This window comes from Amblyraja radiata, chromosome 3 (genome assembly GCF_010909765.2).
Source record: "Amblyraja radiata isolate CabotCenter1 chromosome 3, sAmbRad1.1.pri, whole genome shotgun sequence".
Lineage (NCBI taxonomy): Eukaryota > Metazoa > Chordata > Chondrichthyes > Rajiformes > Rajidae > Amblyraja > Amblyraja radiata.
In genome coordinates this window covers 111794819-111815662 of record NC_045958.1, presented here as the reverse complement: position 1 = coordinate 111815662, position 20844 = coordinate 111794819, and the positions used below count along the sequence as shown (strand labels likewise).

At 42.5% G+C, this 20844-nt stretch overlaps 1 protein-coding gene across 1 annotated transcript in view; it reads right to left on the bottom strand.

Moving 5' to 3' along the window:
* homer1 (homer scaffold protein 1) overlaps positions 1-20844 on the bottom strand; it is a 94006-nt gene that overhangs the window by 36644 nt on the left and 36518 nt on the right. Inside the window, exons 2-6 of the mRNA XM_033018595.1 lie at positions 14855-15011; positions 10952-11083; positions 7814-7906; positions 3799-3941; positions 123-279 (exon numbers count right to left, since the gene is read on the bottom strand). Coding sequence (XP_032874486.1) covers positions 123-279; positions 3799-3941; positions 7814-7906; positions 10952-11083; positions 14855-15011 — 682 coding nt within the window. The remainder of the gene's footprint in view (positions 1-122; positions 280-3798; positions 3942-7813; positions 7907-10951; positions 11084-14854; positions 15012-20844) is intronic.

Below are 20844 nucleotides of genomic sequence, written 5' to 3'. Positions count from 1 at the left end.
AAGAGAACATTTAACATTTCTAGAAATTAATAGATTATAATTAAATGCAAATCAGACTCTGCTTACGTGCAATTACTTCTTTATTGAACTTCTGACTACAAATGTAATGCATCAATACGTACTCTTTTGTGTAGTCGTTCGGCCTCATCCTGGTAAGCAGCGAGTTGCTGCTTCCATTGTTTAACATTGGCAGTAGATTCCAGGAGGGCTGCTGTGAGTTTAGCATTGTTGGATTTTAAAGTCGCCAGTTCGGACTCCCAGTGCTTTCCTATTGTCGTGCTAAAAAAGGAAGCAAATTGTTACCATTAATCATTATGCAAAATTTCAGTAGGGACCTAAAGCCTATTGACATTGAAGACAAAGAATAAATTCTCCCCTTGGCTTTGCTATCCACCAAAATACAATTAACTCCTTGTCCCACAAATTCTCACCAACTTCCTTGCAAGTTATCCCAAAGCTAACATCTCCAGCTATTCTAATATCTTTGGGGTACACGGCTGACCTGTTGTGTGCACTGGATGTAGACTCCAAACCCATTTCTCACACTCGACCTGCTTTATCAGGTGGGCATTCAGCTGCTTATCCCACACTTTCTGCTTTCCCATTCTATAACTCACCTTGAAATTAAAAACCCAACGCTCTGGCCAAGCTTGAGCAAACTCTCAAAACGATTTCCTTGTCAAATCTAATTTTCTCCTTGTTAGAGTTTGTTCACCATTGAATTGACAGTGGAATTTGTTGCTGTTATTAAGAACATGTCAGACTTTATGACTTGTTCTTAATAACAGCAACAACTTCACTTGGAGCTCTTCTGCACTCAAGTGTAGCTCTTCTCTGCCTCATTATCTCCCCAGTCACGTGCACAACACAAGGATGAGCAAAATCATTCAGCTTTTCACTATCAGCATCAATTAGCTTGACAATTTACCATGAGCATGCATTAGCATTTGAAAATGGGTCATGTCAGAAGGTCTAACTCCGACAATCTGACCATCTGTGACCTGAACTCCAAAGCGGTTTCAGAAATGGGCAGAACTAAGTGGGTCACTAACAAAAACAGAAGCAGAACAGTTGGTAATTAATGAGCTTGGACATTACACTACCAGAAACAGAAAACAGAGATGTGAAAGTCAGGAATGTTTTGGATTCATAAGATCTGTGGGTAACAGTACCCTCAACTTACACTGGTACGTTCCAACTCAAAGAGCAATGCACATTCATGGATAATACCAGTATTGATAATAATAGCACTGCTTGATGGCACCAATTCATACAATCAAGTTTTACAGCAATGGTAAGTTCATGCAGTTGCAGCATTTAAAGCTAAAATAAACACCAAGAAAACATGGGAGCGATCTTTATTTGCATTTACTACTTATTTTAATATTTACAGGTAGTTCTGCAATAGTTGTGCCCGTAAAAAACTTTGCATTATAGAAAATTGCATTGTAGATTGCATTGCATCCAGAGAGGAAATGGAGTTTGGAGCTAGAGGACTTCAGACTTGCAATAAGTTATTTTTTCCGCAAGGACTCCAAAAAAGGTTTCTCAATAGCAATAAATATTGCATATTATATTGTTTAACAGTATCATTGCACAAGGCCTAATAGAAGCGCGTAAGAAAGAACTGCAGATGCTGGTTTAAATCGAAGGTAGAAGTCAGAAGAAGGGTCTCGACCCGAAACATCACCCATTCCTTCTCTCCAGAGATGCTGCCTCACCTGCTGAGTTAGTCCAACATTTTGTGGCTAATAGAACTGATTGTGTGCTAGTTTCAATGGGCCACCCAGAGTTAAAGTAGCTGCTATTTTCTTGAGACAGTGGTGTTTGATCATGGTAGGGAGGTTTAGTTTAAGTTTAGTTTAGAGAAACAGTGCGGAAACAGGCCCTTCGGCCCACCAAATCTGCGCTGACCCGCGATCCCCGCACAATAACGCCAGGGCTGCCAACTGATGTATTAAAATCATGTTTTAGTGCACTGTAGAAGTATGATTTCAATGTTTTTTGTATTTTTAAGAGGTAACTTTATCCACACAAAGGGTGATGGGTCTATGGAACAAGCTGCCAGAGGAGGTAGTTGAGGCAGGGACCATCCCAACATTTAAGACAAAGTTAGACTGCTACATGGATAGGACAGGTTTGGAGGTATGGACCAAAAGCAGGTAGCGTAGCTGGGACATGTTGGCGGGTGTGGGCAAGTTGCGCCGAAGGGCCTGTTTTCACACTGTATCGCTCTATGACTCCATCATACCTCCACCATGCATGAATGATACAAAATCAAGTGATCAAGCTTTATTGCCATATACTCATGCATAGAAACATAGAAAATAGGTGCAGGAATAGGCCATCAGCCCTTCGAGCCTGCACTGCCATTCAATATGATCATGGCTATTCATCTAAAATCAGTACCCCTTTCCTGTTTTTTCCCCATATCCCTTGATGTTGTTAGCCCCAAGATTTAAATGTAACTCTCTCTTGAAAACATCCAGTGAATTGGCCTGCACTGCCTTCTGTGGCAGAGAATTCCACAGATTCACAACTCTCTGCGTGAAGAAAGTTTGTTCTCATCTCAATCCTAACTGCCCCCCCCTTTATTCTTAAACTGTGACCCATGGTTCTGAACGCCCCCAACATCGGGAACATTTTTCCTGCAGTCACAGTAAGTGAAAATCTAGCAGGCAAGCAGGATGCTTTCTCCATCCACCCCCATTTGAAGTCCACAATCTTCCACCGTTTCTACCCAGTGCTTGGTACTTACTTCCAGCAGCAACTGGTTGTCCTCCAGGATGCACTCTTTCTACTCTCAACCCCCCTCTCTCTCTCCCCTCCATCTCTCTTTCCCCTCTCTCTCTCCCTGTTTCTCCTCTCACCCCTCTCTCCCCGTCTCCTCCCTCACTCGCTCCCCTTCCCTCTCTCTTCCCTCTCTCCCCGTCCCACCTCTCTCCCCCCTCTCTCGTTCCCTCTCTCCTCTCCCTCCCCTAACTCTCTCTCCCCTCTTTCTTCTCTCCCCCCCCTCTCTCCCTCGCGGCCCCCTCTCTCTCTCTCTCCCTCCCCATCTCCCTCTCTCCCTCTCCACACACTCTCCCCTCTCTCTCTCCTTCCACCCCTCTCTCTCTCATCTCCCTTTCCTCCTCTCTCATCCTCTCTCTCCCTCCCACCTCACTCTCCTCCTGGCTCTCTCTCCCCTCTCTTTCTCCTCTGTCTCTTTCTCCTCTGTCTCTATCTCCTCTTTCTCTTTTCCCCCCCATCTCTCTCTTTCCCCCGTTTCTCTCCTTCCCCCTCTCTCCCTCTTCCCCCTCTCTCTTTTACCACCCCTCTCTCTCCCATTCTCTCCCTAACCTACAAACCTGTACGTCTTTGATGTGGGAAGAAACCCAAGAACAGGGAGATAGCCCACGCAGGTCACAGGTAGAACGTACAAACTCTGAACAGACAGCACCTGTAATCAGGATTGAACCCGGGTCTCTGGCGCTGCAAAGCAGCAACTCCATCACTGCATCACCGTGCTGTTACATGGATACAGTATTGTTCCCCGAGACAGTTTCGTTCTGATTTTCACTTTACAAAGTAGCTCTTTACTTCAAGAACAAAATCATGTTATAACCAACCTTAATAGCTCCAGTTTTCATTTCTTCATTCAAAGCATTACTCTGACAGACCAATATCAAACTTAAAAATACGCTACCAAGAAATGGCCTTGCATTAAAACTTCGCTTAATGGTCATTCTAAAGGAAAGGAATAGCAACATAGCAATGGTCATGCAGCTAAGCAAAACCTTTCACATTCCCCATGCTTACCTGTGAGTGAAGGGCAGAGAACTCTGGTTAATTTCAGCTCGTGGTTCAGCCTGGTGTGGCACATCCTGAATAGACCTTTCATCATCTGTCCCATTGATGCTCTCTGGTGTCAGAGGCGACTGCAAGTCACCGCCGGCAGACTCCTGTGAAGCAGATAATATTCTCAAAGTGTCTGTTTCAGACTGACATGAACAGCTAACCATCGACTGGATAGAGAGGATGTTTCCACTAGTGGACCAGGGGTCACAGCCTCAGAATAAAAGGACATTCCTTTAGGAACGAGATGAGGAGGAACTTCTTTAGTCAGTGGGTGGTGAATCTGTGGAATTCATTGCCACAGAAGGCTGTGGGGGTCACATCAGTGGATATTTAAGGCAGGGAGATAAGATTCATGATTAGTACGGGTGTCAGGGGTTATGGGGAGAAGGCAGAAGAATGGGCTTGAGGGAAAGTGAGATCAGCCATGATTGAATGGCAGAGTAGACTTGAGTTCAAGTTCAAGTGAGTTTATTGTCATGTGTCCCTGTATAGGACAATGCAATTCTTGCTTTGCTTAAGCACACAGAACATAGTAGGCATTTACTACAAAACAGATAAGTGTGTCCATATACCATAATATAAATATATACACACATGAATTAAATAAACTGATAAAGTGCAAATAACAGAAAATGTGTTCATAATAATCAGAGTTTTGTCCGAGCCAGGTTTAATAGCCTGATGGCTGTGGGGAAGTAGCTATTTCTGAACCTGGTTGTTGCAGCCTTCAGGCTCCTGTACCTTCTACCTGAAGGTAGCAGGGAGATGAGTGTGTGGCCAGGATGGTGTGGGTCTTTGATGATACTGCCAGCCTTTTTTGAGGCAGCGACTTGATGGAACTAATAGCCTGATTCTGCTCCTATCATTTATGAATTTATGACACCAAATATTTCAAATTTGAGTAGAAATATAATCAGAAGTACATTATATTCAAGGTACCTTTTCTTCACCACACAACTGGTTGGCATGGATGGTAGATTGGGCATTGTAAATTGCCCCATGTGTGTAGGTAAGTTGTACAACCTGAGAAGAGTTAATGGCAATATGGCGAGAATAAAATTGAATTTGATTTGGGGGATTAGTGTAAATGGGTGGTTGAAGGTCAGCGTGGACTCGGTGGGCCAAAAGGCCCATTTCTAGCCTGCATCTCTCGATAAAATGAATTTAAATTCACACCCACCTCTCCACTTCATTGTAATGAAAGATCTGCCGAGGGAATTATTTTAGGTGTTTTTTAGGATTGAAATTCTGATATAATTTAAATCAGGTCTATTTACCACATAAATGAGATCACAAAATTGAAACAGGATTCACTATCCCCACCATTATAGACGGGCTCCACAATGTACCCAATGGATGTAGTCTATTTAATCCATTCTCATGAACCAGTGGTCCCATAGGTTTATGGGACATAGGTTTAAGTTCGTAAGTTCCAGGAGCAGAATTAGGCCATTCGGCCCATCAAGTCTATTCCGCCATTCAATCATAACTGATCCATCTTTCCCTCGCAACCACATTATCTTCTCTTCACTCCGTAACCCCCTACACCCTTACTAATCAAGAATCTGTCAATCTCCGCCTTAAAAATATCCATTGACCTGTCCTCCACAGCCGTCCGTGGCAATAAATCCTTTACTATCCTTAACCATCGTTTACTAAAGAAATTCCTTCTCATCTCCTTTCTAAAAGGTACACCCTTATATTCTGAGTCTATGACCTCTGGTCCTAGACTGTTCCTTTCTCCCCACCTCATTCAGGTTAGGGGGAAAGATTTAGTAGGAACCCGAGTGGCAACTTTATTCTGTTCCCCCCCATCAAGGGTGGTAGGTACATGCCAGAGGAGGTAGTTGAGACAGGTACTATCATAACAGTTAAGAAACATTTTGACAGGTAAATGGATAGGAAAAGTTGAAGGATATAGGCGAAGCACAGGCAAGTGGGACTAGTGTAGATGGGGCACATTGGTTGACATGGAGAGTCAGTATGTCAAGGAGGACTCTCTCGAACTTCTACAGGTGCACAGTAAAGAGTATACTGACTGGTTGCATCGCGGCCTGGTTCGGCAACTTGAACGTCCAGGAGCGGAAAAGAATGCAGAAAGTTGTGACCACTGCCCAGCCCATCACCGGCTCTGACCTCCCCACCATCGAAAGGATCTATCGCAGTCGCTGCCTCAAAAAGGCAGCCAACATCAAAGACCCACACCATCCTGGCCACACACTCATCTCTCCGTTGCCATCGGGAAGAAGGTACAGGAGCTTGAAATCTGGAACATCCAGGTTCAGGAACAGCTGCTTCCCCACAGCCATCAGGCTATTAAACACAACATTAAACAAACTCTGAACTATAACAGCCTATTGCAGTTTATCTATTTATTTATGTGTATATACATGGTCTATGGTATAGACACACTGAACTGTTCTGTATTATGCTTACAATATTCTGTTGTGCTGCAGCAAGCAAGAATTTCACTGGTAGACAAAAATGCTGGAGAAACTCAGCGGGTGAGGCAGCATCTATGGAGCGAAGGAAATAGGCAACGTTTCGGGTCGAAAGATAAGTCTTCAGACTTATCTATCATGCGTCCTATCTGTCTTGTATCCTATCTGGGACACATGACGATAAAACTCTTGACTCGATGGGCAAGTTGAACCGAAGGGCTTGTTTCCATGCTGTACGACTCAGGCTATTCTATAAAGAACAAATGAATGTTTTATTTGACAGAAATGATTTGCATCTTAAAAATGTTTTCATTGCATGTATAGGAAATTATTATTGGAAAACATTGGGAAGTTTTTTTTTCTTTTTTAAATAGAATTTTGTTCTATTTAGTCTGTTAAGTCAGACATTACAGTAGTTGTAGTACTTTCTCTTTATCCCTCAATTTTCCAAGCACTTATCCAACACTTGCTGTAAGTATTGATTTGAGTACCACTATTGTGTCCTCTTCCTACCTATGTTTACAATAGGCTTGGATTTGAACCATTCCAATGTGCAGAGGTCTTGACTGGGAATTTTTTATTGATGGCACGAAGAATCTTAATTCAGTGGCAAAATATTTTCACTCAATGTTGGGATATTAGTGATTTTTTAAATAACAACTGTCACTCGAATACGCTTCTCTTTCTCTCTACCCAGCCAAGCCGAGCCAAACCTGTCCAGGGAGTCAGTCCAGCAAAGACACAAATAAGGCATGACTTCCAGTGCCAACTAGGTCGCCTTTCCTGACTGCACCTCCATTGTGGCAGAGTGGTCATAGTTTTATAGTGAAAGCCTATTCTCATAGAGTGTAGCTTTCCCTCTGATCGAAAGATAGGTTTCTCAACGAAACCCTGCTCTGCTGACCTGAACAAACCAAATTTTAGCTCTCGCCCAATTCTGTCCTGATTCTGTGCCAGCCGTTTGATGCAAACTTTGAAATGTTAAAGTCGCAATTTTAAATTACATTCCAGATAATTAAACACATTCTGCATGAGTCATAATGGGTTACTTTACATAATAAGACCAGAATGAGCAGCCAGTTCAATACAATTACAGGAGGAAATAATTTAGCTGGAGAAAAACTTAAAACTATCCAGAATCTGCTTTGCATCGACCCAATTTAGCCCTGTTTAGTGTAAATTGACAAATATTACATAATAATATTTTTTAAAGCTTAAGATACAAGGAGCCAGTAATACTGTGACTGCCCTAGCTCTGTGGACAATGGAATCCAAAGAGCAAGTCAGACACATTTACTCTTGCTGTGCCAGTATTAGTTCATTCACAAAACCTAGGGAATCTCACCCTCGATTTATTCAAAACTAATTATATTTGCCAGACGTACCTCAGTTTGAACCGCTCACAGGGTCTGAGTACTATGAACTAATGGTGCAACAGCGTAACAGCGAGTAGTAACAACATTACATCAATGTTAAAGCACACCACATGGCTCTCATTCAAGATCCATGGCAGCATGATCATTAGTGGTACCCACCTCAGAAGGTGTGCTGGTTAATTCCATTTTTTCTTGCATTTTCTCTTTTGCTATTCGAGCTGCATCTTTAAATTCCTGGAACTTCTCTGCAAACTGTATTGGAAAGGTTTATTTTTTATTTAGAGAACAGCAATCTTCTGGTTCAAGTTACAACATCTACAGATATCTGAACAGGACATTGAATACGTGAAATAGCAAATTCTAAACAATGGGATTTCCTGACGTTTAACTCTGCTGAGTGAGAAGCCAAATATAGTTGGTACGAAGTAGGAAGTAGGTTTGGTACAAAGTTATGTTGCTCATTTAGTTGCAACAGGTTTAATTTACTCAAGTTTGAAGAAACTAGGTCTCATGGTCTCAGATTAACACCAGAGGCACCACTATAGCTATCTTGTTCATAGCTGGTTCAATAAGCCATCTCAATTACATTTACGTTTAGTAGGTTCTGCCATCAATACCTCCTGCAGATAAAATTTACTTAGCCAATGCACGTCCATCACCCATGAATGGTTTTGGGTTAAAGGGAAGCCAGGAAAGCTGCCACATAAATGCAGGACTGTCCATTCATCTCTTGTGTAATTGAACCAAATCTACAGGGAACTGGTTGGAACTAAAGATTGTCAAAAACAAAAGCGCTGCACATCTCCGAGCACTCTCAGTCGACCTGCAGGTCAGATGGCTCCTCAAGTATACACCCACCATATTAAAATGTAATGCGGATTCCTGCCTCTACACATTGGGCATGAAAATATAATTCTTCAGTTTCCCGCCAATTTTAAGTTTAGGTTGATATGGATTAAGTGAAACAATGGCAATTCATGTCTCGAGATGATATAGAAGACTTGTGCAAATATGGACAACATGCCACATTGCAGTGTCGGATTAATTCAGACCGCTCACCCAAAGTATCATCTTCGCCTCCTCAGTTTCAAGGCCAACAACCACAGCTTCTTATCTTTACTCTGATATCTTATCTATATTCAGAACTAACATTTGAATACTGGCAACATATGTACAGATGATCTCTGTATTTAGAACATAGCACAGGAACAGGTTATTCAGCGCACAATGCCCATAACGAACATGATGCCAAGTATAACTAATCTCCCCTGCCTGCAGATGAACAATATCTCTCCATTTCCTGCATGGGGTGGAAGATTGCAACCCTCACGTGGTCCGCTCTGTTTCGACTAATGCAATCAACTCGACATGCACACACAGAAGATCAAATAGAACAAGTTGTCCCACAACTTTAGGCTGTGCACGCCACACGAAAGAAGAAGATTTCCTGCATATCCATACATCTTTCCAAAAGCCTCTTACATGCCACTTCTGCCTCCACCAACACCCATGCAGCACATTCCAGAAACCCATCAAAAACATGCCCCACACGTTTCCTTTAAACTTTGCCTCTCACACCTTTAAGCTATGCCCTCTAGTCTTTGACATTTCCACCCTGGGGAAAGAGTCTTGTGCTGTAATGTTCTGTGTTCTAAATACAGAGATCATTGATGCCTCTCAATTTTATACACTTCTATCAAATTTCCCCCAAGTCTTCGATGCTTTAGAGAAAACAGACATTTTTGTCCAACCTCCGCCGATAGCCAATATCTTCTAATGCAAACATCTTTCTGGTAACATTTCCTCCAGACCAATCACTTTTCCTGCACTATGGAGACAGAGCTGTATGCTATACTCAAAATGTAGTCCAATAAATGTCAAGTACCTTCCAAGCTTTGTCCTGCACCTCCTCTCTTTCAGCTTATTTCTCCTCTTCCCTCACCCCCCAATCCAAAATGTCACCCATGCATATTCTCCATAGATGCCGACTGACCTGCCGAGTTACTCTAGCACTGTCTTTTTTTGTGTCAAGTGCTGTTCCACCATAATCTCACTGTCTCGTTGTTCTACGCCTCAGGTGGCACTGCATCCCAAATGCCCATTTAAACAGCCATTCTGCCTTTGAGTCCGTAGACAACAAGGCCCCCCTATTCCAACAAAAGTTGACATTCTTCCATTTGTTATGTATTCCTTCAACTTGTTGGAAATGGAAATAATTCTGTGGGTCAAACTTCATGTACCATAGTCTGCCCAGCTGACCTGAACATCTATAATCTTCATGCAGTCTACATTTTTTCTTCACAGACAATCACATAGCCGCTTTATGCATCATCTGCCATTTTCTTCATCATGCCATCTACACAAATCCAAATCATTGATAAACATAAAAAAAAGAAACTGAATTGAGTCCCACTGGATTTACCCATCACAAAAGCACCAGTCAATCGACCCGTTGCTTCTTTCCATTGAGCTACAGTTGCTGCAGCTCCTCTAGTTAATCTTCCTCACTCCATTTCTTTGCTCACATTTTTTTTTTTTTTTAATTGGGTATAAGTGAACTTACCATACCAATGCAGAACATTCCAAATATCACAACTGGTAACAAAAATATATGAACATCAGCCTTGTTCAGTTCTACATTATAAAATCAATATTTTGCCAAGTAATTTTCACCACGTTCTCCACTATTACATCTACTGTTTTCTAAGCTTAATCCAATATGAAGAGGAAAATACTAACATCTCAATTTTGACAGCTTGGTTATACTGTTGCTAAATGGCATGGATTAAGTGAAGAACTGGAAATTTCTGTCTTGTCAAGGTGAAGGTTTTTATGCAAATACCTGGATAATATGCCTCTGCCATTCTTTCTATCAATTAGCTTTCTGAATGTTGCATTGATCATTAACTACAGAAGTACAGTCCCTGGCTGGCTTTACTATGAAGTAGAAAAAACACAAATTGGTAGATTGGAATCATGTAGGTATCAACATACAGATGCCATAAAGACAACTGCTAATCATAACATGCAACTCAATATCCTGGGATGTTAAATGCTATATGTAAATTAAAGTTACTGAACTATCCAAGTAAAATACATTTTCTATATTAATTAATTTATAACTATTAATTTCTTGTCAATGCGCTTGATATTAGTCTCAAATTTTCCAGAATTTAAAGCTAATCCAATGACAATTACAACTAGGCAAATCAGAACATTTATGTTATAATTTCCCCCAAATTAGTGCACAATGGAAACAATATACAAACAATAGCAAAAAGAAAAATCATCACGTACTTTTGTCAGATGGTGCTCGGAGGAAAAACCTAGACCATAGACTGTATTGGCACGGCTGTCTGGCCATTGACCAAACTTCTGAGACGTTTTTGTAAATGTCATATTTGGAGTAATTGTGCTGTTGATTATTGCCTGAAAGAGAAAAATGTTAATGTTAAGAATCATATCATTCAAAACACATTTTGAGAGTTTAAAGAAAGATCATTGGCTCTGCATTCTGTAATCTTGCTAATTGACCACTTGGAAGTTCAAATCTCAACAGGGGTATTTCATAGAACATAGAACTGCATAACACAAACAGGCCCTTTGGCCCACAGAGTGCATGTGAACCAATTCAAAGTGCAATTAGCAGAAATTGGCATCCATAAATAGTACAGGTGTCAGAGATTATGGGGAAAAGGCAGGAGAATGAGGTTAGGAGGGAGAGAAAGATCAGCCATATTGAAAAGCGGAGTATACTTGATGTGCCCAATGGCCTAATTCTACTCCTATCACTTATGACCTTGTTATCCAGAAAATCAAAAAATGCCAGGTTACCAGAGTTTTACTATCTCAAAGCCAGTATCAAAAGTGGATAGCATGTAATATTCCCATGCACCACTGTGCCCCTCTGCCTTCATCTTGGAATACGCTTGTGGAAAACTATTTCTCAGTCGTCATTATAGCGTAGGTTGGGAGAGATCACAATTTGTTAATCAAAATATTTCACAATTTAAAAAAGTTAAGATCAATTATTAATCTACAGAATATCTGTGGATCGGAAAAAACTTTACAACAGATCCCCGTTCCCACGATATGTTAATTTAAACTGATCACATCTATACCCTTCTAGTCCCTGCCTGTTCATGTGCCTGTCTAAATGCCTGGTAACCATTGCTATGGTAACAGCTTCCACCATTTCCCATGGCACCTACCATTTTCTGCTTGCTTTGCAAATTTCCTTTAAATTTACCCCCTCTCACCTTAAAGCCATGCCCTTACGATTTGACAGTTCCGTCCTGGGAAACAGATAGTCTATGCCCGACTTGATAATATATACTTTGTGAGGGAGCCCCTCAGCCTTTGTAACACCAAAACCCATCCAGGTTTGCCCCACCTCTCCTTACAGCTAATGTAGTCCAATCCAGGCAACATTCAGGTGAACCTCTTCTGCACCTTCTCCATTCACCATATCCTTAATGTAAAGTGGGGCACCAGAGCTGCATAACACTCTAAATGTGGCCAAACCAAAATGTTAAGCTGCAAAATGACTTCCTGATGAGTATATGCAATAGCCCAACCGATAAAGACAATTCTGACGCAAGCCTTCGTTACCACCTTATCCATATTACCACTTTCAGGGAGCTAAGGACTTGCACCCCAAAATCCCACTGAGTATCAATTCCCCTTAGGGTTCACCCGGGTTTTCTAAATAATTTCCGTTTAAATTTGACATCCCAAAGAGCAACACCACACTTTTTTCCAGATTAAGCTTAATTTGCCATTTCTCGACACATATTTCTAACTCAGACAGCATAGAAACAGGCCCTTTGGGGCCAGCCCATCCATGCCAACCAAGACACCCATCTAAGATAGTCCCATATCTCTGTTTGCTCCATATCCCTTTAAACAATAGCTATCCATGTACAGTCTATACCTTGTTGAATCATTTGCCAATCTTCCTCATTATCTTAAACTCCAATGTTTGTGTTGCCTGCAAATATAATCAGCCATCTCTACATTTATGTTCAAATCATTTATATATTTCAAACTACGAGGTCCCTTGACATGTTCCTTGCAGAACATTGCTCTGAACACCTGCAGTCAGAATAACACCCCTCCAACATTACCCTGTCTTCTAATACCAGGCCAATTTTGATTAGTATGAGTGTCAGAGGTTATGGGGAGAAGGCAGGAGAATGGGGTTAGGAGGGAGAGATAGATCAGCCATGATTGAATGGTGGAGTAGACTTGATGGGCCAAAAGGCCTAATTCTACTCCTATTCCTTATGACCTTAATTTCAGAGAACAGCTTATTTGTGAACATTTAATGATTTTAACCCTTAGGCAGTCATTTGGTTTACTGAACTCTGAGTGAAGTCTAAAGTGGCCTCACAGCTTATTCTTGATCATATTACATTAGGAAAACAAATTCATTTTAAAGTATTGAACAGAAACATAGAAAATAGGTACAGGAGGAGGCCATTCGGCCCTTCAAGCCAGCACCGCCATTCATTGCAATCATGGTTGATCATCTACAATCAATCAAGATTTATTAATCACATACACAATAAAGTGCAGTGAAATGAATTTGCCAGCAGCGGTACAATAAAAAAGAACACACAATACACAATAAACATTTAACACAAACATCCACCACAGCATTCTTCACTGTGGTGGAAGGCACAAAGTATAGTCAGTCCATTTTCCCCTGTGGTCGGGGCCATAACCTCAGTAACCCTTGCCTGCCTTCCCCCCTATATCCCTTGATTATAACGGAGTCAGGGGATATGACGAGAAGGCTGGAATGGGGTGTACTGATTGGGGATGATCAGCCATGATCATATTCAATGGCGGTACTTGCTCAAAGGGCCGAATGGCCTACTCCTGCACCTATTGTCTATTCCGCTATCCCCAAGAGCATTATTTAACTTTCTTTTAAATTCATCCAGTGAATTGGCCTCCACTGCCTTCTGTGGCAGAGAATTCCACAAACTCACAACTCTCTGGGTGAAAAAGTTATTTCATCTCAGTTTTAAATGGCCTCCCCTATATTCTTAGACCGTGGCTCCTGGTTCTAGACTCCCCCAACACTGGGATTATTTTTCCTGCACCTATCTTGTCCAGTCCTTTTTATAATTGTATATGGTTCTATAAGATACCCTCATCCTTCTAAATTCCAGTGCAGGAGTAGACCATTCGGCCTTTCGAGCCAGCTGGAGTAACACATATTGGAAAAGGTGATGATATGATGTATGATTATAAGGAAAACTACTCCAAAGCCAAATAAATTTACTGGGAACGAGAGGCAAAATGTAGCCAAGGTTATCACTCTTCTGGTGGATAGTTCCAATTTCAGCTTATCAAATTAAATGGCCAATTTCAAGGAACTATGCTTGCACTCAAGACCCTTCGGAATATTAATGTCCCTGACATTCACTAGTTATGTGGTTGCCAAAACATACAATTAGAACAATAATAATTGATGGAAACAAACCATTGAAAAATTGAGACAAAACTGGCGTGAGACTTCAAGACATTATGTCAGTGTGCAAGGGCAATCCAGGCATAAACTAAGATTAAGGAAGCCCAAAAGACAATGCCAATTTAAGTCACAAGAGACTGCAGATGCTGGAAACTGGAGCAAAAGAAAACTATTGGACTAACAGTAGATCAGCATCTGTGGGGAAGAAAGGAACTATCCATGTTTCAAGTCATGGCCTTTCATGATTCTTGATCCAAAACATTCACAAATCCTTCTCTTCCTTGTTAATGAAAAAAATAAATAAAAGAAAATACCTTCAAAAAACAAGGTACCTGTACTGCAAACTTAATTTTTCAAAGTCAAGAATTGAAAAAAGATTAGGATTTATGATTGATCAAACAGATATCTTCACAGTGCAAGAGTCACTGAAAAAGGGTATAGCTGGGACGGTGGAGAATGAGAGCCCATATTTCTTATCGATACAAGCCACGGTGGGCGTGAGAGATCAAATTATATCCTTCTGCCATAATGATTGGTCTTGCCTCAAAAGAGACTATAATGGCAGGGGGAAATTACCAGATTGGCTTCAGGTGTTTAAATTACAAAAAACAAATCTTTGTTAATCCATTTATCGACTTGTATGCTTTTGCACTAATGGCCTGAAGTCAGGGAAACTAAATGGTGTTGCATGAGAAATTGTACTTGCAAGCATTTCTCACCTTTGAACCATCAAGGCTGATTATTCTGTAGACATTTCTTGTACTGTCATAGAAGTAGGACACAGTCACAGCATGTTTGCTGGTGGGAACCCAGTTCTTCTTTGTAGTGGGATCAATCTGGAAGACATGGGCTCGTGTGCTGAAAATGGGCTGTTCCCTGAAAAGCAAAAAGGTAAGTCGCTCTGATAAGTTGTTCTATTCACTACAGTCTTCATTAAAAGCAAACAATTGAAAGTCTTTGAAGGTCTCAATTACACTTGAGCTATTCATTCATTCAGCACATTTAACAACTAAAAGAGACACAGAATAAAGCTCTACCACTTGCAAATGAACATCCTGCTAATGTTTCGCAACGTCAATATTCAGGAATGATTCCATTTCTTTTCTAAAATAAACTTGCTTTATTAAAAAATATTATTAGACGATAAATCTGATAATTGGTAAATTGTGGCGAGGCTGTAAATAAGAGCGATATAATTCAGAGGGACATAAAACGGATGGGAAAATGAGGGATAAGGATAAGATCTTTACAGGACACCAGGACGCTATGAGGTAGAGCTAGTTATTCATAGGTGACTAGTGGACACACGGTAGAGTTGTTGCCTTCCAGCGCTGGAGACCTGGGGTCGATCCTGACTACGGGTGCTGTCTGTACGGAGGTTGTACGTTCTCCCCGTGACCGTGTGGGTTTTCTCAGAGATCTTCAGTTTCCTCCCACACTCCAAAGACGTACAGGTATGTAGGTTAATTGGCTTGGTGTATGTGCAAATTGTCCGTAGTGTGTAGGATAGTGCTAATGTGCGAAGATTGCTGGTCAGTGCGGACTCGGTGAGCCGAAGCGCCTGTTTCCGCGCTGTATCTCAAAATTAAAACTAAACCTTGTGGTGGTGGTGAGTGGAGTAGTTACGTGCCGATCAATGTGCGCGGTGGTTGAAACAGGTTGGTGTTAAATTGTATCAAAAACTACAGCGAAGTCAAGAAAGATTTCTCCATCAAAGCTACATAGGGCAGCTGGCAGGCACGGAAATTGCTATCAAAACATGAGGGGGACCGGGGGACACAATTTCTTGGCGGCTGCTCGCGCATGCGCATACTCACACATACACGCGAGGCTTCGGAGGCTTCAGCCATGGGCCCTGTGGACGGTAATTACGGGAATAACGGCCCAGGCTTACGGCCAGCGCGGAGAAGCAGCACTAAATGCAGCTCAACTCTGCCTGTCTCGCCGGTTAACCTACAGCCCTGCCTGGACTGACGGGACACCAGTCCGGAGCCGTGGAGCTAGCGCTGGCTTCTCCGCGCTGTCTGTATACCTGGGTTGTCGTTCCCGCAAGTCCAGGCAGGGCTGTAGGTTAACCCGGCGGGACAGGCAGAGTTGAGCTGGGTTTAGTGCTGCTTCTCCGCATTGGCTGTGGGCCTGGGGGCACCGCTCCCGTCTGACTCCCGATGTCTCTGGCCACCCGCGGGCGTGGGGGGGCACGGGGATGGTCCGGTGACGGTTCGGCAGCAATTGCAGCGCCGGAGACCCGGGGTCGATCCTGGCTGCGGATGAGGCGCAGGTCTGTGTCCAGGGCTGCCGAGATTGTTTTTCGCTTGTGACCTAAGACCTGGGCATGCAATTCAAGCTCCGCTCTGATCTTTGCTCCACCAGGACGTCTCCCTCCTCCAATCACCGCGCTCTATCCTCAGTCTCACCCCCTACTTGCGCGTCTGACCGACACCTCCCTCCTCCAATCATCGCGTTGAATCATCATATCCCGCCCCCATTGCATACTGACTAACGTCTCTCTTGTCCAATTGGCCCTCGATCATCAGTCTCACCTCCACTCTCGTGGAAAGCAGAGATTTCACTGAGTTTTAAATTACGGATTACAAACAAATGGGGGGTTTGTCCCCCACCTCTCAAAACAGGGGGGGGGGGGGACACGTGTGTCCCCTGGCTCCCCCAGGATTTCCGCCCCTGGCTGGTAGAGCGATAGAACCAGTGTGACCGGGTGATCAAAGGTCAGAGTGGACTAGGTGGGCCTTGGCGCCCGTTTCCATTATCACTAATCTAAAGTGCATATTTGTAATATTTGTTACAAGGCATTCACTGCCAAATTTGGACTGCGAACAGAGTTTGTACAAGCGCACCAAGGCCCATAAAATAGCTTTAAAGCATCAGCACTCCCTGTTAGAAGTTTAAGGGAAACTTGGGTATGGATGAAAACCAAAGTTAAACATTTTAAGGATTGATGAAAGGCAGCCACCTAATTTCATATCCAGTATTAACGCAAGCTGCTGTCACATCAGCTCAGCACTTAAGTTTTGCATCAAGACAAAATCAATAAGACTAGGCAATTAAATGTTTTATCACACAAATTATTTAAACAAGCTGTTAATCAACAACCAAAGCTATAGAACACATTCAAATTATTTTAAAAGTGTTCCTCAAAATGCTGGCAAACAATTTTCCACCCGATTCATGATAAGGGAATAGTTTTTTAAAAAAAATCAATTCTATTGAAGGTACTGTACTATTAACAGGCCTTCGGGACCACTTTTAAACAACAACCACACAGGTGGAATTTGTTTTCTCTTGGTCCCCACCCTGTCACAGACATTGCTCTGGTATTTAAATTGGTGGAGCAGGTTAGGGGATAAATGTGTCAGTTTTCAGAATTGTACTAGTTCCGCAGAAACGGTCACTAGCCTGGAACATCATCCACTGCATTCACCGTAAATGTTGCCCGACCTTGAATATTCCCAAATTTTTCTTCTTTTTTTTTTTAAACGACAATTAACTTTGGTTGTATTATCTGTAGTGTGCAATCACTTGATCGGAAACTAACTGATTACTATGCAGCCAAATTAAGCAAAGTATCCAAACTCATTGTTTGATGATATATCAAGGTATGGTGCATTTGAAAAGACTGCAAAGTGTGCAATTAGGATTGTCTGACTATGCCGTTTCCAAAATAAAAGTTAATTTTGCTGGTATCTGTCTTATGGCAGTCCAAGTTACTTTGCCACAGCCTACAACCAAGATGTATAATCTTTCATTAAACTTTTGAAGTTAAAATGAAGACACTCACTGAAAAGTGCAGTGTTTGATTCAACCTGCAATTCCACAGGTATTGAGGACACTCATGTAACCACATTTGTAAATCACCACCTCTAACCCCTCCATTGCCTTTTAATGCATTACAGATGCTGAATCGGCCATTACCATCATCTTTGGGAATACAAATGAACGGAAATGTAATGGGACCAGCAACACACGCCGTTTCAAGAACGGGCATTCAAGAACAGCCTGGGAATTCTGTAGACACCAACTCCAAAGCCTCCGCAGTCAAATTCGTGAAGGTCCCTCTATTTAACAAATATATGCAAATATATTCACCACACGGACAAAAGTGACAAGTTATCAATACCTTAAACAACAAGTCAGCATGGACAATTTGGGCTGAAGTGCCTGTTGCCATGCTGCATAGCTGTGACTACAACAATTAGATGTAGGTAGTGAATGCCGGCATGCCAGTAATACAATGATCCTGCATATTTAGAGAGTCATAGACTCAGAGTAACACAGTGTGGAAACAAGCCCTTCAGCCCGACTTGCCCACACCAGCCAAAATGTCCCAGCTACACTAGTCCCACCTGCCCGCGTTTGGTCCACATCCCTCCAAACCAGTCCTATCCATGCATAAAGATATTTTAATTCTTGAACCGAGCCAATAGATTCAAGTACTTACATTGATATTGTGCTTATCACAATTGAATTTAGAATACCAATGATTTTGGCTCTCATTTTCATAATTGTAATACATCAAAATCCTTGAAAGTTTACAACCACTGCCATGCTGTTCCGAACCAACTTGATTCATACATTCAAATACACTGAATAAAATTACAGCTGAAACAAAAGCTGAAACAAGCTTTCATTCAATCCTGCAAAATCACCACGGTTGACTGGAACACACAGCTGCAGCCCAAATTACTACAATCAACGCTCCTGAAGTGTTCATGGAAGCAAGGCAAGATAGGAGGTCACACTTTACATGCCCAATTCATTTAAAAATAATTCTCCAACAAATCTTTAAATGTTTGGTTTGCATAGAACAGAACAGTCAGCACTAGAACAGATAGACACAAAATGCTGGAGTAACTCAGGACAGGCAGCATCTCTGGAGAGAAGGAAGGAAGGAATGGATGATATTTCAGGTCAAGACCCTTCTTCAGACTGAGTTAGGGGAGAGGGAAGCGAGATATGGAAGGGTACAAAGAACAGGCGAGGTGTGAAAAGAACAGATCAAAGCAGACAATGATCAAGGAAATAGAACAGACTTTTTGGCCCACAATGTCTGTGCCAAGCAAGATGCCAAATTTAAATAATCTCTGCTGCCTGGACCCGATGCGCATCCCTCAATTCCCTGAGTTTTTGAGTGCCTTTATTAAAGCTTCACCAGCATCCCTGGCAGCACATTCCAAGCACCCACAATTCTGTGTAGAAAATATGGCCTGCAAATCTCTTTTAAAATTTCCCCCCACTGACCTTAAAACCATGCCTGCGACTCTAATATCTCCACCCTGGGTGAAAAAAGGTGGTGTCTACCTGATGTCTTCAATTTTATATATTTCTATCTGGTCTCTTCCTTAACCTTCGCTCTAAAGAAAACTAACCAAGTTTGTCTAATCTCTCCTTGGAGATAATAGTCTAATCCAGGTAGCATCCTGGTCAACCTCTTTTGCATCCTCCTGCTATCATGTACTTCCTGCAATGGGACAACCACAACTGCAGACAATACTCCAAATACAGTTTAAACAAAGTTTTAGAAAGCTGCAACATGCCTTCCTGAATCTTATATTCAATGCCCCGACCGATGAAAGCAAATATATCATATCTCTTCTTTATCACTATCTACTTTTTTTAGTTTAAAGGTACAGCGTGGAAACGGGCCCTTCGGCCCACCGAGTCAGTGCCGATGAGGCTCACCCATACACTAGTTCTATCCGAGACTAGGACAACTTACAGCAGCCAATTAACTTACAAACCTGCATGTCTAGAATGTGGGCGGAAATGGGAGCACCTGGAGAAAACGCAGTCACAGGGAAACTCCGCACAGACAGCACATGTAGTTAGGATTGAACTGGAGTCACTAAGGCAGCAACTCTACTGCTGTGCCATCCACGTAATACTATTTCCAGGGAGCTATGGACCAGGACACCATGATCCTTCTGTTAAGCATCTTAAGGGCCTGTCCCACCAGCATGCGATTGCATGCGTCCAGCGCGAGCAAACGTGGTTGCTTGAGGTGTACGGCCTCGCGGGGTCGGTTCCACTTCGAACCGCGGAGGCGTATGGAGTTGTGCGGGGCTGGTCCGAACATCGCGTGGGGCTCCAAAAATCTTGCGCTGTCTGAAAATTCTGTGCGCCAATGGCCTGTCGGCCGCAGGCACATTGAGGGCGTATGCAGCGTCTCGACGGGCGTACGCAGCGTCTCGACGGCGTACGCCTAGCGCGTGGCATTGCACGATGACGTCACCCGACGCCGTGCGACGAACAAATTCAGTCGGCCCGCCTCCTGCCCAGCTGATTGGTGAGTTTGACGTAAATTACATCACACGCGAACTTTGTGCGTACTTACCGCAAACTTAGCGTGAACTCCGCTTTCGTTTCGTCGCGCTAGACACATGCAATCGCATGCTGGTGGGACAGGCCCTTTACTGTTAGCCGTATACTTTACGCTTACATTCAATGCCCCGAAGTGCAGCACTTCGCACTTGCTCGATTCAACCCCACCAGCCATTGTTTCCATCCATAATCTGTTACTGATCTATATCCTGTTGTAACCGTTGACAATTTCTTCACTATCCACAACTCCACTGATTTTTGTGTCGTATGTAAACTTACTAAACCAACCCATCCACTTTACGTCCAAGTCATTTATATATCACAAACAAGAGGTGCCGCACTGTTCCCTGCCTGCATTAGACCATTGTTCACAGAC